Source organism: Callithrix jacchus, chromosome 1 (genome assembly GCF_049354715.1).
Source record: "Callithrix jacchus isolate 240 chromosome 1, calJac240_pri, whole genome shotgun sequence".
Taxonomy (NCBI): domain Eukaryota; kingdom Metazoa; phylum Chordata; class Mammalia; order Primates; family Cebidae; genus Callithrix; species Callithrix jacchus.
The window spans coordinates 202,419,959-202,434,703 of NC_133502.1; the positions used below are offsets into that span (position 1 = coordinate 202,419,959).

The 14,745-nt window shown below is 44.8% G+C and overlaps 1 protein-coding gene, 1 long non-coding RNA gene and 1 other non-coding gene across 3 annotated transcripts in view; 2 read left to right on the plus strand and 1 right to left on the minus strand.

Moving 5' to 3' along the window:
- LOC144577899 (uncharacterized) overlaps window positions 1–1,184 on the minus strand; it is a 38,361-nt gene extending 37,177 nt beyond the window's left edge. Inside the window, exon 1 of the long non-coding RNA XR_013522759.1 lies at window positions 936–1,184. This is a non-coding gene — a long non-coding RNA (uncharacterized LOC144577899). The remainder of the gene's footprint in view (window positions 1–935) is intronic.
- YWHAH (tyrosine 3-monooxygenase/tryptophan 5-monooxygenase activation protein eta) lies at window positions 218–14,138 on the plus strand. Its single transcript, XM_002743700.6, has 2 exons — window positions 218–496; window positions 12,683–14,138. Exons 1-2 carry the CDS (start codon window positions 410–412, stop codon window positions 13,334–13,336), a joined length of 741 nt encoding a protein of 246 aa, XP_002743746.1. The 5' UTR covers window positions 218–409; the 3' UTR covers window positions 13,337–14,138.
- On the plus strand, window positions 9,718–9,820 carry LOC118148477 (small nucleolar RNA U13). The gene has a single exon (XR_004735302.1). It is a non-coding gene; the product is annotated as a small nucleolar RNA U13 (small nucleolar RNA).
- Window positions 14,139–14,745: the final 607 nt, after the last annotated feature.

The window sequence follows — 14,745 nt, forward strand, 5'->3', positions numbered from 1 at the left end:
GCCTGCGCGGCTTTCGGGCGGGGCGGCGGCGGTGGCTATTTATAGTAGGTGACGTCACCTTGAAATAGACCGTTATGGCCGGCCCGCCCTTCCCCCTCCCACTCCCGCCGCTCTCCGCCGCCGGGCCTGGCCGCTCTCACTGCGCAGGCGTTGTGCCGTCCTCCCATCCCCCAGCGCTGTCGTCTCTCCACCTTCGGCGGCGTCCGCGGCGCGAGCCACTGCGCGCCGGGCTAGCCAGCGAGAGGGCGCGAGCGGCGGCGCTGCCTGCAGCCTGCAGCCTCTGGCCGTCCGGCAAGCTAGTGCGCGTGCGCGGCGGCGGCCTCCGCGGCGACCAGAGAGCGGACGGATCGGCGGGCGAGTGAGCGAGTCAGTAGTGTGAGGCGCGAGGCGAGGCCGAGCCGCGAGCGACATGGGGGACCGGGAGCAGCTGCTGCAGCGGGCGCGGCTGGCCGAGCAGGCGGAGCGCTACGACGACATGGCCTCCGCCATGAAGGCGGTGAGCGCGCCGGGAGTGTGGGCGGCCGGGCGGTCGGCCGGCCGGCAGGCAGGCAGGCCGGTCGGCCGAGGGGCCTGGCGTTAGGGAAGGACGGGGATGGCTGCGGGCGGTGTTCTCCTGGCCTTGGGCGACCCGGCTGGGCGTGGCCGCCCTCAGCCCGCGCTTCCCGCTCCCGCTGGGCTCTCCGCCACTTCCTGAGGCTGGACCCGGGGTCGGGGATCCGGGAGGGAGCAGCTGGGAGTCGCGGAGGCAGCTCCGCGGGGGCTGGAGGGCGGGCGGTGGGAAGTCGCCCCATCTTAGTTGGGAGCCCGGGCGGGAGCAGGGGGTGCACGAGGGGACGCGAAGGATCCGCATTCCCGCTTCTAGACGGTTTCACCGCACCCGGGGGTTTCCCCCTTCTCGCCTTCCTCCGTTCCCCAACTTGGAAATAAAGAATCACCTAGTGAGTGGCGCCGTGTCTCAGCTGGTTTTCTCTGCCACGACCTGAAGTCTGTAATTCCTGTTTTGCTCTGCTCGTCCGAATTGTTCTGGTTCCGCCGTCCCACGCCTGGGGTCTGGCTTTGTGTGCGAAGACCCCTTTCCTGCAGTCTCGGCGTGGACGAGGGCGGGAGAGGGGGCGGAGGGTGTGGGGCCTCACTCCGCAGCCCCAGGTTTGGTGCTGCGCTGGTTGCCTGGAGATTAAAATGAGACCTGATTGTAGGTGAGACGAACCCTGTGTGCCTTTGCATTCCCGAGACCCTCATAAATCGATTCTGCAGCATAAATCGATTCCGGTGAAGTCGTGCCCAGCCACACCCTAGCAAAATACCATGGGTCATACACCACCTGCATTTCTGAGTTCCGGTTACCAGCTCACTCTCGCTTCACGTTTATTTTATGTTTTCTCTAAGTGAATGTTACTTATCTCTGCGTCAAGGTCACACTGTGGAATACAACTGCGGCCACCACCCTGCTATGTTCAGTATACAACCTCCTGAGACTTGGGAGGATCCCCTTGAACTCCGCCTTAGACCTACTATAGGTTTAGAAATTCGGGGGGGGGGTGGTGAGACTCAGACATCTGCATTGTAACCAACTCTCACAAGCAGTCTTTAGCTGGCTTAAGTTTGAGAATCATTGCCCATGATTATAGCAAATGTATCCTTTCCCTGGCCTTTTGGAGAGAGGTCCGAAAAGACTGCAAATACAAAGGCTCCCTAAAATCTTAGAATCATAGAATTTTGGAAAGCTCATTTGAAGGCTTTTGATGTTAATATCAGATGAAATAAGTAGTTGGGGCCAGTGTTCAGCATTGTTCAGGTAAGAAAGGTACTTGAAGAGTTGCCTTTCCTGTGGTGTCCTTGTTACACACATAACTGGGTGTGTGTGGAAACCAGCAACACTGCCCGAATGTTGATTTGATGGTGATCTTGACTTGAGCACTACTAGCATGCTGTTGTGGTTAGGCAGGAGGTTTTCATCCAACCCAGGGGACGGTCTAGGTCTGGAGGCTGAACCTTAGGTAATTCAGGGGGTCCCTTAAAAGAAAATCTAAAATGCAGTTCTGCATATTTTACAGAAATGGGACTCACTGAATGCAAGCTGTCTCTGTCCACAGCAGGTCACACTTAAGCCCCTTCTCCCCAGTGACTGAGTGGTACTGGGATTATGCAGGTTGAGGCCGCTCCACGTATTTTGGTGAAGTGCTTGCTCACCCTCTGAGTGAGACTTAAAGACTGCAGTATTAGGAGCCCTTTGGGAAATAAATAGGGTGAAAAGAAAGAGACAAGGTTTAAAGGAAGGGGAATGCAGGTTAAGGAAAAATGGTTGGAAGGTGCATTCTGGAGCAATCAGAAACCTGGGGCAACTTGAAATGGGGGAAAAAGGCAAGAATGGAGAGATGTTACCAGAATGAAATCTAGTTTGAGCAAGGAAAAAGATTGGCTTTCTAGTAGGGTTGTAAAATGCTTTCCTGCAGCCCGCTACTTGTGTCCATAGATTTTCTCTGGACGGTTAAGGGAGCCTTTTGTAAAACAAAGGAATTTATAATATCTGTATTTGAAATAATGAGTTGGAAAAGCCACCCAGCACTGAAGAGTTAATCCAGGCCTTAATTCTCCCATCTCAGAATTATGATAAACCATTTCCCTCCCATCATTTAAATGGAATATATTGTGCTTATAGATGTTTTCTTTAAAAAAAAATAGGGCCGGGCGCGGTGGCTCACGCCTGTAATCCCAGCATTTTGGGAGGCTGAGGAGGGTGGATCACGAGGTCAAGAGACCGAGACCATCCTGGTCAACATGGTGAAACTCCGTCTCTACTAAAAATACAAAAAAAATTAGCTGAATATGGTGGCATGTGCCTGTAATCCCAGCTACTCAGGAGGCTGAGGCAGGAGAATTGCCTGAACCCAGGAGGTGGAGGTTGCGGTGAGCCGAGATCGCGCCATTGCACTGCAGCCTGGGTAACGAGCGAAACTCCGTCTCAAAAAAAAAAATAATAATAAAATAAAAATATATATATTGAAAGGAACTAGCAGGGGTCAGTTTCCCTGCCAAATTGGTGCCTGTAGATTGAATTCTTAATGTTACTAGGATGACTCAGTCTCCGTTTTATTAATCTCACCATAACTAAAGCTTTTGGAAAGGGTGTGAATTTCAGTAACCTTTATTCAGGGCTGGGAAGGGCAGGTAAGTAGCCTGCTATAGGGAGGATTGAGCAGGACACCTGTGTTGAGGGTGTATTCTGATGCCACTACGCTGTGAACTTGAAACTTCCATCTTGGCTTTAGCTCTTTTGGAATATGAAACTAGGGATGTTGCTGTTATTAAGTCAGTTTTGCTTTCAGTCTTTTTATTTTCTTTTTCCTTCATAATTGAAATGCTCACCTAATAATACTGCCTTCCTGTAATGATTGATGTTCCTTATTCTACCAGCGTCACCTGGAGGGCAGTGTTGGTAAGCTTGAAGAAAAATCGTGCATATTGGAAACAATGGTTTTGCCTCAAACCTGTTGAGAACTCTTCCCTGTTTCACCCCATAATTCGAAGAGGCAAGAAATGTTTCTGAAGTGAAGCAAAGGGGAGTATCTTTAAGCTCTCTCTATCTCATACCAACTAGCTTTGTAGAGTATAATAATGGGAAGAAACATTGTGAAATAGTCTAGAACCCAAGTCCTTTCTAAACTAGGCTTTGAATGACCTTACACAATTTATAGTCGCTGTAAGTGGGTATAATAACATTTTATAACTGAAATAAACTTGCAACGTGGGATTAAATGTTAGCGCAGAAGACTAAGTGATTTAAGGAAAGAGGGAATATAACCAGATAGGCTTATAGTGAATATTCATAGGTAGACATAATTTCATCATGTCTTATTGCCCTAAGTTATCTATTTTATATTAAAGCATAGGTGGTAATTGTGAGGTTATCAAATGTAAAAATTATTGGGAGAGCATTTTTTCTTTTTTTTTTGAGACTGAGTTTTGCTCTTGTTGCCCAAGCTGATCTCTGCTCACTGCCACCTCCGCCTCCCGGGTTAAAGCGATTGTCCTGCCTCAGCCTCCGGAGTAGCTGTGATTACAGGCATGCACCACCACGCTCAGCTAATTTTGTGTTTTTAGTAAAGATGGGGTTTCTCTGTGTTGGTCAGGCTGGTCTCAACCTCCTGACCTCAGGTGATCGACCCGCCTTGGCCTCCCAAAGTGCCAGGATTACAGGTGTGAGACACCATGCCCAGCCTAAGCATGTTGTTTTAACACTGATATACCAGTTGATGAAGCACATTTGAAGTACTTGTAGAATACATATATAGAAATCTTAAGTGCAGGAAACAAAATGCAGTTTAAGGAAACAGAGAGGAAGGGGCACTTGGCCCAATCACTGGCAAAACGTTCTTGTTGCAACAGCTGTGAGATTCTGGAAAGTGGGGAAATGAGCAGGTGCTATGTAAAGTGCATAGCTGACTGCCCCAGGTGAGATGGATCAGTGTTGCAGAGAGGTGGAGAATTTTGAGGTGTACCAAAATTGTGATAAGTATGGTTTTTGTTTTTTGTTTGTTTGTTTGCTTTTTAATTAAAGACGGTCTTGTTTTGTCACCCAGGCTGGAGTGCAGTCATGGCATGATCATAACTCACTGCAGCCTTGAACTCCTGGCCTTAAGTGATCCTTCTGAGCAGCTGGGACTACAGATGCATGCCCCCATGCCCTGCTAATTTTTAAATTGCTTGTATAGACAGGATCTCTCTGTGGTGCCCAGGTTGGTCTCAAACTCCTGGCCTCAACCAATCATCCTGTCTCAGCCTACCAAAGTGCTGGGATTATAGGAGTGAGCTATCGCAACCAACCAGTATGACATCTTAAAGTCACATTGATATTATAGTTTGAAATAAGTAAAATCTCAGGAGCCGTTTTTCCCAGTAACTGGTCATTTAAAATGTAATCGCCTTTGAGGAGGGAAGAAGGCCCTGGATTATTCTTGTAATGGTTTGAATTTAAAAGGTCAGTGAGAAACTCCATCTCAAAAAAAAAAAGAAATGAAAAATTTATTTTCTTTGGTTGGGATTTTTTGGGGGTTGGTTTTTGGCATTTTATATTAGTGGCAGACTGTAATGTCACACTTTTCGAGAAATTTGGTTTTGGAGAGGGTTCCCCAAATGTGTTTTTTCTGTGTGTTACATTTAGCAAGTTTATTAGAACTTATTTTACTTATTAGGCACTTGGTAAACGGTAGCTGTTAATTCCATGTGTACATTCTTGTTTAACAATTCTGGATAGGTACTGTTACTAATCCCTTTTACAAATGAGACTTTCAGAGGTTGATTTTCTCATGGTCAAACAGCTAGTAAGTTGTGAATCCAAGATTCAAACTTGAATTCAGGGCTCTCATTTTAACCACTGTATAATAAAACCCCATGAGCATACATTCTGATGTGTTAACCATTGTCAGCATTGTTGACTCAAGTCCAAGAACTTGTAAGTGGACTTAACTAAACAAATAATTTTATCTATTGGGTGCAGGTCATTTTTTTTCCCCAAGTATGATTAAGAATGATCTACCGTTTATGTGTTTTAGCTACAACAAGAAGCATAAGAGGGAACTCACATACCTGGATTTAGCTTGTTCTGAAGGCTTAGAGTTTTTTTTTGTTTTTTGTTTTTTTGTTTTTTGCTTAACAAAGTATTAATTAAATTTAAATTTCTCCTATGAGCTAAGTGCAGGACTATGTTATATTTTATTTGGGGTATTTTAAGAAATTCTTTTTTTTTTAATTGCATTTTAGGTTTTGGAAGAAATTCTTTTATATTCTTGGCACCAGTTGTTTCTCCATATTGCCTTTAGTGTATATTTTTTCTCCCCATATCCTTTAGTACTTTTTTTTTTTTTTTCTAAAGACGGGTTTCACCATGTTGGTCAGGCTGGTCTTGAACTCCCGACCTCAGGTGATCTGCCCGCCTTGGCCTCCAAAGTGCTTGGATTACAGGTGTGAGCCACCACGCCCGGCCTCCTTTAGTATGTTTTTGTGCAGGCCCCCAAATTTCTGTCTAGGTTGCTGGTAAGGTTCCTCCTAGTGTCCAAGTGGAGGCAGCTTGTCTTCTGCCCCAGCATTTTGGTGCACCTCCCACCACCACCCCCCACAGCTACTCCCTTCTGTGGTGGTGAGTGTTGGCACTTCCAGTGATCTGAACCTGGCACAGCTTCTGAAGCCTTCAATTTTGGTGCCTCTGGGGACGGTAGCATGCAGTAATGCCATTCAGATGGGCTTGTATTAATCCTTGCCAATCCCTATAAAAATGTTCAGTTACATAAAAAGCAAGGCAGATGTCTCTTGACTATACAAGGATAGCTGTTTTATTCGACTAAAATTTAGCTTATGACCTGAACTTGCCTGCTCTGAGCTTGAAGTTTAGTCTATTTGTGGCCTTACAGAATTGCAGCCTCATCCTGGTGAGGATAAGGTGCTCAGCCTGACCCTGGCTGGGGATGTTCTTGCACAGTGGCCTGTAGGAATTGGTCTGTTGATGGATGCCTTGCCAGCTTGGGGATAGGCCAGGCTGGATCCTTACTTCCTAAGCATTAACTTTTGAAAGAGCTCAGCAAGCTCTCATTCCTCTAGCTCACTTTTTTTTGGGGTGGGGGGAAGACAGTCTTGCTCTGCACCCAGAGTACAGTGGCACAAACTTGGCTCACTGCAACCTCCACCTCCAAGGTTCCAGTGATTGTCATGTCTTAGCCACCCAAGTAGCTGGGATTACAGGCACACGCCACCATGTCTGGCCGATTTTTGATTTTTAGGAGAGACAGGGTTTCTCTGTTGATTGGGTATACTCCCTGGCCTCAAGTGATCACCTGCCTTGGCCTCCTAAAGTGATGGGATTACAGGTGTGAGCCATTGCACCTGGCCCTTCAAGCTCACTTTTACACACACACACACACACACACACACACACACACACATACACCCTTCTGCCAAAGAAGCTTAAAGGTTTTATGATGTGGTTATGTTTACTTAATCGTGAGAATCATTTACTTTTCTTACTCATATCAAAAGCAAGCTGGTTGATAGCATGTAGGTGTGGCTAACTATAAAGGATGAGCCCCTGTAGCTGTGAAGGATGTCAGCATATTCAAGGGAAACAACATTACCCCTAACTTAAGCAGCTATGGCCTGGCAGCTCAGGGGTAGCATTTTTGTTTGCTCATTGTTACTTTTGATGTTGGATGTTTCCCAGATTAAGAACTTTAAATTTTCCTAAATAGTCCCTGTGCTATTTTTGGCAGTGGATCTATTTTTACTCACACATGCATAGTTTATTGCCTTGTGAGTAGTGGGAGGAGGCCCTTAGAGATTTTTGTGTAAATGAATAGTGTCATAGGAAGATAAGTGAATAATTAGCAGGCCAGGTCATTTTTGACATTTAGTAACGTGGGATAGTCCTGGAACAGAGATGTGAAGTGAGTGCCCTTGGCTGGGAAGTAGGTGTAGCCAAACGCTGTTTGGTCAGGATGTCAGTAAAACTGGCTGACAGGGAGTCCAGTGCTGAAAAGAAATGGAGAGATGTAGCCAAAGGCTGTTTGGTCAGGATGTCAGTAAAACTGGCTGACAGGGAGTCCAGTGCTGAAAAGAAATGGAGAGATGTAGCCAAAGGCTGTTTTGGTCAGGATGTCAGTAAAACTGGCTGACAGGGAGTCCAGTGCTGAAAAGAAATGCTTTGTGCATGGGAATAGCTCTTCCCATCAGTTTAAGGTTGTCATTCAGAAAGGGTATAAGTGGGATTACAGATGGTGGGAAGGCAGGCAGGACATCTAGAAAGCAGAGAGGCTGTAAAGAGAGGTGGTGAAACCCCTGGTTTGTAGCCAGGTGAAGACTCGGGCCAGTGTGGCTACACTGAGGGCAGGTGCCATATGGGGCAGAAATGACCGTTGTAATCTTGGTGTTAGAGTGGAAAGAAGGCTGAAAACTATTGTCTAGGTCTATCTCTAACGTTCAGTGTCTTGTTTCTGCTTCAGGTTCCTAATTAGAAACAATTTGAAAACCTGTGATTGTAGAGATGCAATAAATCTCATCTCATTAGATGTCAAAGATGATCTTAGGCAGCATGGTTGGGACCCGGAGTGCATCCATTATGCTGTGTTGCCTCCCAATGTTTGCCTGTCAGTATAGTTTATGTCTTAACTTTTCATTAGTTCTCCTGGCTCCTGTATTTTGGTATTTGAAGTGTTGGGAACTGATGCTAACTAAGTATCATCCATCAAGATTGGCTATAAATCTTTTTGTTTTAATGGACCATCTGATTTTATGTGGGTCTGTAGTTTTCCAATCTGGGAAAAACTCAGTTTTCTTTAGTTATCTAATCAAGTAGCAAACCATCTTCATTTCTTGTTTCCTTTGTTAACTGAATTATGACCCAGGAGTATTAAAAAATACAGTATTTAAATGTTTCCAGTTATTTTCTATTTAGACTCTCTGGCTAGATTACTAGGAACAATATTTACTTGGTGAGATATGTTAGTCACCCTCAGCTAATAGTGATAATGCTGATAGTGATTCATTCAGACTGGCAGACAACCAGATGATTGTTACATAAACACTAATACTCCCAGTAAATGATTTTTGTTGTGAAGGTGTCATGATAAATACTGCCCAGTATCCTTTTTTGGCAGTTTATTCCTGATGGAGAAAGAATATTCTTGCAGATACACCCCAAACTTCACATTACCTAGGATCAACTTCATCACACCTTGCCACACCTTTTATTGGTGCACAGGAAAAATGAAATCGTGGAATGTTGGAGCTGAAGGAACCTTGGAGATCATTTAGGCTAATCCTCCTTATTTTACCTTTGATGTCCAAAAAGGTTGTGATTTGTTTAAGGTCACATAGCTAGCTCAGACTAAATTCCAGATGTCTTGGGTTTAATAATTATACTGCCTTGCTGGGCTCGGTGGCTCACACCTACCTGAGGTCAGGAGTTCAAGACCAGCCTGGCCATCATGGGGAAACCCGTCTTAAAATAATAATAATAAAAATAATATACTGCCTTTTGTGTTATGCAAGCACACTGTATTATATATATATTTCAGATATGCACTGTCTTTAAATGATATACTCTGGGAAGGTACCTTGGTGTATCTTTGCCAGTTTAACAGAAGCAGCTTCATTAGTCATAGGAGGAAGTATATTGTGACTCCTTATGGATATTATTTGCATTTTAATGCCAAATGGCCTTAGTTGGATTTAATTACTACAAGATCAAAGGAGCTCTCCAAATCCTGTTGTTGCCTTGTGCTTTGTTTTATTGAATATTGCTCTAGAAAAGCAAATCATTCTAGAGGATTCAAGTATTCTTAAATTTATCAGAATGTTTGGGATGGAATTTTGGTTTAGAAGTGTTGCTCGGCTGGGCGCTGTGGCTCAAGCCTGTAATCCCAGCACTTTAGGAGGCCGAGGCGGGTGGATCACGAGGTCAAGAGATCGAGACCATCCTGGTCAACATGTTGAAACCCTGTCTCTACTAAAATACAAAAAAATTAGCTGGGCGTGGTGGCGCGTGCCTGTAATCCCAGCTACTCAGGAGGCTGAGGCAGGAGAATTGCCTGAACCCAGAAGGTGGAGGTTGTGGTGAGCCGAGATCGCGCCATTGCACTCCAGCCTGGGTAACGAGCGAAACTCCGTCTCAAAAAAAAAAAAAAGAAAAGCAAAGAAGTGTTGCTCCCTTAAAAGACTAAGTAGTTATTCATCCTTTTGTAGTTCATAAGTGTGATGATTGGGTTTTGACACGCATGTGTGAGATGTGCCATCCTCAAACCTTGTTACAATGTAGGCCCATGACCCTCTGATGTGGAAAAAAAAAAAGACTAAGTTATTAAATATATTTACAAAGTCTATTTCCCAAGAGAAAATGTATGTAAGTGTTTAAAGGTACTTACACTGGAGGAGCAAACTAGTGGGGTTATAGATGTTCAACTGGATTTAAGAGGAACAGGGATTTTAGATTCATGGTAGACAGGGGCAGATCACAGTGAGAGGTATGGAGACTACTCATGAATATGTGAGGATGAATAATGAGAACCTTGGCTTGACCAAAGTGGAGGCAGCCCCCCTGAGGAATGGTCAGGATAGCTGTTGGCCAAAGACCACACTGAAGAAAGAAGTGGGGTTTGGTTGATGGGTGGGCAAAGGAGAGACTTAATCCTGTGTTAAGGGTTTATAGCAGAAGAGTAGGGGTCCTGGGGACAGGGAAATGGAGAAATTAAGAGTGAGCTGGTATTTTCATTTTGTCTGGGGCTTAGGGGTAGGGAGGACTCAGATACCTGGCACAGGTTTTCTGATTTTTACATGCAATAATGATTACACTTGCTGATTATGTTCTTGAACCACGCATTCCCCAAATAAACCATCATTGGTCAGGATTTCTGATTCTCCACTGCTCAGTCTTCTCAATCTGTTTTAAGTGTGTCTGTCTGTATATGCTGTTGATAACTTTCCCCATTGAACTTGGCTTTTTCCCTCCATTGGAGGTTCTGTCCTTACAGATTTGCTGTAGGAAATACCTTTTTTGTAGTGTTTTGTGGTTTCCCAAGTGCTTTGCTTTCTTTTTTTCATTGTTAAAATTAAAGACTTTTACCAGTAGGTCATATTAAGGAATCCCCCTACTTTATAGATGACACACCATCTTTTAAGGGCTTAATGTCCTGGGTCAATTTGGCAAGTCAGTTTCTTTGCTTGGGCCAGACCAGGATTTTCTGATTCTTTTTTTTTTTTGAGATGGAGTTTCACTCTTGTTACCCAGGCTGGAGTGCAATGGCGCGATCTCGGCTCACTGCAACCTCTGCCTCCTGGGTTCAGGCAATTCTCCTGCCTCAGCCTCCTGAGTAGCTGGGATTACAGGCATGCGCCACTATGCCCAGCTAATTTTTTGTATTTTTGGTAGAGACGGGGTTTCACCATGTTGATCAGGATGGTCTTGATCTCTTGACCTAGTGATCCACCCGCCTCGGCCTTCCAAAGTGCTGGGATTACAGGCTTGAGCCACCGCGCCCGGCTGATTTTCTGATTCTAACTCTGTTAGTTTCCTAGTGGTTGCTGAACCTAGTATGACAAACTGAATAGCTTAAAATAATAAATTTATTCCCTTGTAGTTCTGGAGCCCAGAAGTTTGAAAGTGAGGTGCAGGCAGGCCACACTCCCTCTGAAGGTTCTAGGGAAGAATCCTTCCTAGCCTCTCCCCCAGCTTCTGGTGGCTTCTGGCAAGCCTTGGTGTTCCTTGGCTTGTAGATGCATCATTCCAGTCTTTGCCTCCATTGTCACATGGCATTCTTCCTATGTGCGTGTTTGTGTGTCTAAATCTCACCATCCTTATAAGGACACCTGTAATTGCATCTAGGTATTAGGGCACACCCTAATACCCAGTATCACTTCGTCTTAACTAATTATATCATCTGCAAAGACCCTGTTTCCAAATAAGGTCACATTCACAGGTACCTGGGGTCTTTTGGTGGGGGACACAGTTCAGCCTATAGCAAAGTTTAATAATGCTCTTCCTTCTAACTGCATAGCTAGTTCACTTGTAGTTGGCATCATGGAGAACTAAAGGAAGTTAAAGCTTGTGAAATTTAACTCTTCCACTTACAATAATTGATGCTTCCATCCTTGAGGACCAGAGTTTCCTGTGAGGTAGGTCAATACAACTTGCTGCTGAGTAGCTGTGCTTCCTTTCACCAGGGTCTAGGAACACTTGCATATCACTAATGAATTATTCTTCATTTTGGTTTGGGAGAGGGCTGGGAGTGTCAATTAGGGTTCCTTTGTAGCCACTCAGGGTGAAGCTCTGGCCACTGGATCTGTGTGATGTTCAATCTGATATGTGAAGCCCCACCATCTGTTAACGTATATTTGAGGAGCAGTTCTTTCCAGAGCATAAAGCTGGAAGTAGAGTCTGGAACACTTCTAGTCTGTCATCTTTGAACATTTGACAAAGAGATTGCATGATCTTACTGTTCAGAGTATCTTTTTTTTTTTTTTTTTTTTTGAGACAGTCTCGCTCTGTCGCCAGGCTGAAGTGCAGTGGTGTGATCTTGGCTCACTGTAACCTCACCTCCATCTCCTGGGTTCAAGCGTTTCACCTGCCTCAGACTCCCGAGTAGCTGGGATTACAGGCGTGTGCCACCACACTCTGCTAATTTTTGTATTTTTAGTAGAGATGAGGTTTCACCATGTGGCCAGGATGGCCAGGATCGATCTCTTGACCTCATGATCTGCCCACCTTGGCCTCCCAAAGTGCTGGGATTACAGGCATGAGCCACCATGCCCAGCCTGTTTATAGAGTATCTTTTGCAGAATAGTGGAAGCTCAAGGTTTTCTTCTTCACCATTGCGGTACATCATTTTCATAATTATCCTCAGTCTCATTCCTCTACCAAGGTGAAAGCAACGTCTTATAAGACCTGAATTATGAATTTCTCAAGTCCTTATGATTTTATTTTGGGTTCCAAGTATTTATCTCTTCTGTTAGACTACAGTCTTTCTTCACATAGGATTCATGTCTATATTGTTTTTGTCCCTGGGTGGTTTTTATTCTCCAGAGTGACTGACTTGTTCATAATCTTGTTCTTGAGAAGGATTGTTGATTATGTTGAAGGCAAGGCTGCTTTCCAAGATTTTCAGACTTCACTCTCAATGTTTATCTTTTTGGGGTTTTGCAGGTGACAGAGCTGAATGAACCTCTCTCCAATGAAGATCGAAATCTCCTCTCTGTGGCTTACAAGAATGTAGTTGGTGCCAGGCGATCTTCCTGGAGGGTCATTAGCAGCATTGAGCAGAAAACCATGGCTGATGGAAACGAAAAGAAATTGGAGAAAGTTAAAGCTTACCGGGAGAAGATTGAGAAGGAGCTGGAGACAGTTTGCAATGATGTTCTGTCTCTGCTTGACAAGTTCCTGATCAAGAACTGCAATGATTTCCAGTATGAGAGCAAGGTGTTTTACCTGAAAATGAAAGGTGATTACTACCGCTACTTAGCAGAGGTCGCTTCTGGGGAGAAGAAAAACAGTGTGGTCGAAGCTTCTGAAGCTGCCTACAAGGAAGCCTTTGAAATCAGCAAAGAGCAGATGCAGCCCACGCACCCTATTCGGCTGGGCCTGGCCCTCAACTTCTCTGTGTTCTACTATGAGATCCAGAATGCACCTGAGCAAGCCTGCCTCTTAGCCAAACAAGCCTTCGATGATGCCATAGCTGAGCTGGACACACTAAATGAGGATTCCTATAAGGACTCCACGCTCATCATGCAGTTGCTGCGAGACAACCTCACCCTCTGGACGAGCGACCAGCAGGATGAAGAAGCAGGAGAAGGCAACTGAAGATCCTTCAGGTCCCCTGGCCCTTCCTTCACCCACCACCCCCATCATCACTGATTCTTCCTTGCCACAATCACTAAATATCTAGTGCTAAACCTATCTGTATTGGCAGCACAGCTACTCAGATCTGCACCCTTGTCTCTTGGGAAGCAGTTTCAGATAAATCATGGGCATTGCTGGACTGATGGTTGCTTTGAGCCCACAGGAGCTCCCTTTTTGAATTATGTAGAGCAGTGTATTCTGATGAGGCATTTCACTATGCCTGTCGATTTATGGGAAATCCAGGCGAAAGTAATGGGGAAGATTAGAAAGAATTAGCCAACACAGGCTACAGTTGATATTTAAAAGATACATTTAAAACAAGCTGATAGTGTTTCTTTAAGCAGTACATCTTGTGCATGCAAAAATGAATTCACCCCTCCCACCTCTTTCTTCAACTAATGGAAAACTGTTAAGGGAAGCTGATACAGAGAGACAGCTTGCTCCTTTCCATCAGCTTTATAATAAACTGTTTAACGTGAGGTTTCAGTAGCTCCTTGTTTTTGCCTCTTTAAATTATGACGTGCACAAACCTTCTTTTCAATGCAATGCATCTAAAAGTTTTGATACTTGTAACTTTTTTTTTGGTTGCAATTGTTTAAGAATCATGGATTTATTTTTTGTAACTCTTTGGCTATTGTCCTTGTGTATCCTGACAGCGCCATGTGTGTCAGCCCATGTCAATCAAGATGGGTGATTATGAAATGCCAGACTTCTAAAATAAATGTTTTGGAATTCAATGGGTAAATAAATGCTGCTTTGGGGATATTGTCTCTATGTGTATGGTCTTGATTTTTCCCCTCTCAAGGAATTGCTTAACCAGTCACAAATTGTGGGGTTTTTTGTTTTTTTTTTTTAAAGACAGGGTTTCACCATGTTGGCCAGGCTCGTCTTCAACTCCTGACCTCAGGTAATCCACCTGCCTTGGCCTCCCAAAGTGCTGGGATTACAGGTGTGAGCCACTGCGCCTTGCCTAAATATTTTTTTGAGACGGTGTCTTGCTCTGTTTCCCAGGCCGGAGTGCAGTGGTGCGGTCTTGGCTCACTGCAACCTCTGCCTCCTGGGTTCAAGTGATTCTCCTGCATCAGCCTCCTGAGTAGCTGGGATTACAGGCTTGAGCCACCCTGCCCAGCCTAATTTTTATATTTTTAGTAGAGATGGGGTTTGTATGTTGGCCAGGCTTGTCTCAAACTCTTGACCTCATGTGATCCTCCCACCTTGGCCTCCCAAAGTGCTTGAGATTACAGGCATGAGCCACCGCGTCCAGCCTTATTAAACACTGACTGAAGTTTGACATTAGACTGATGAAAAGGGCCATGACACAATCTCTGTCCTTGAATTTATATTGTGGAGCACATGACTTGTAAGCATGC

Bases quoted from the DNA above. Each gene is read 5' to 3' on its own strand.
- YWHAH (XM_002743700.6), top strand. From the start codon at position 410: ATGGGGGACCGGGAGCAGCTGCTGCAGCGGGCGCGGCTGGCCGAGCAG. The intron at 497-12,682 runs GTGAGCGCGCCG...GGGGTTTTGCAG, and splicing joins TGGCCTCCGCCATGAAGGCG to GTGACAGAGCTGAATGAACC.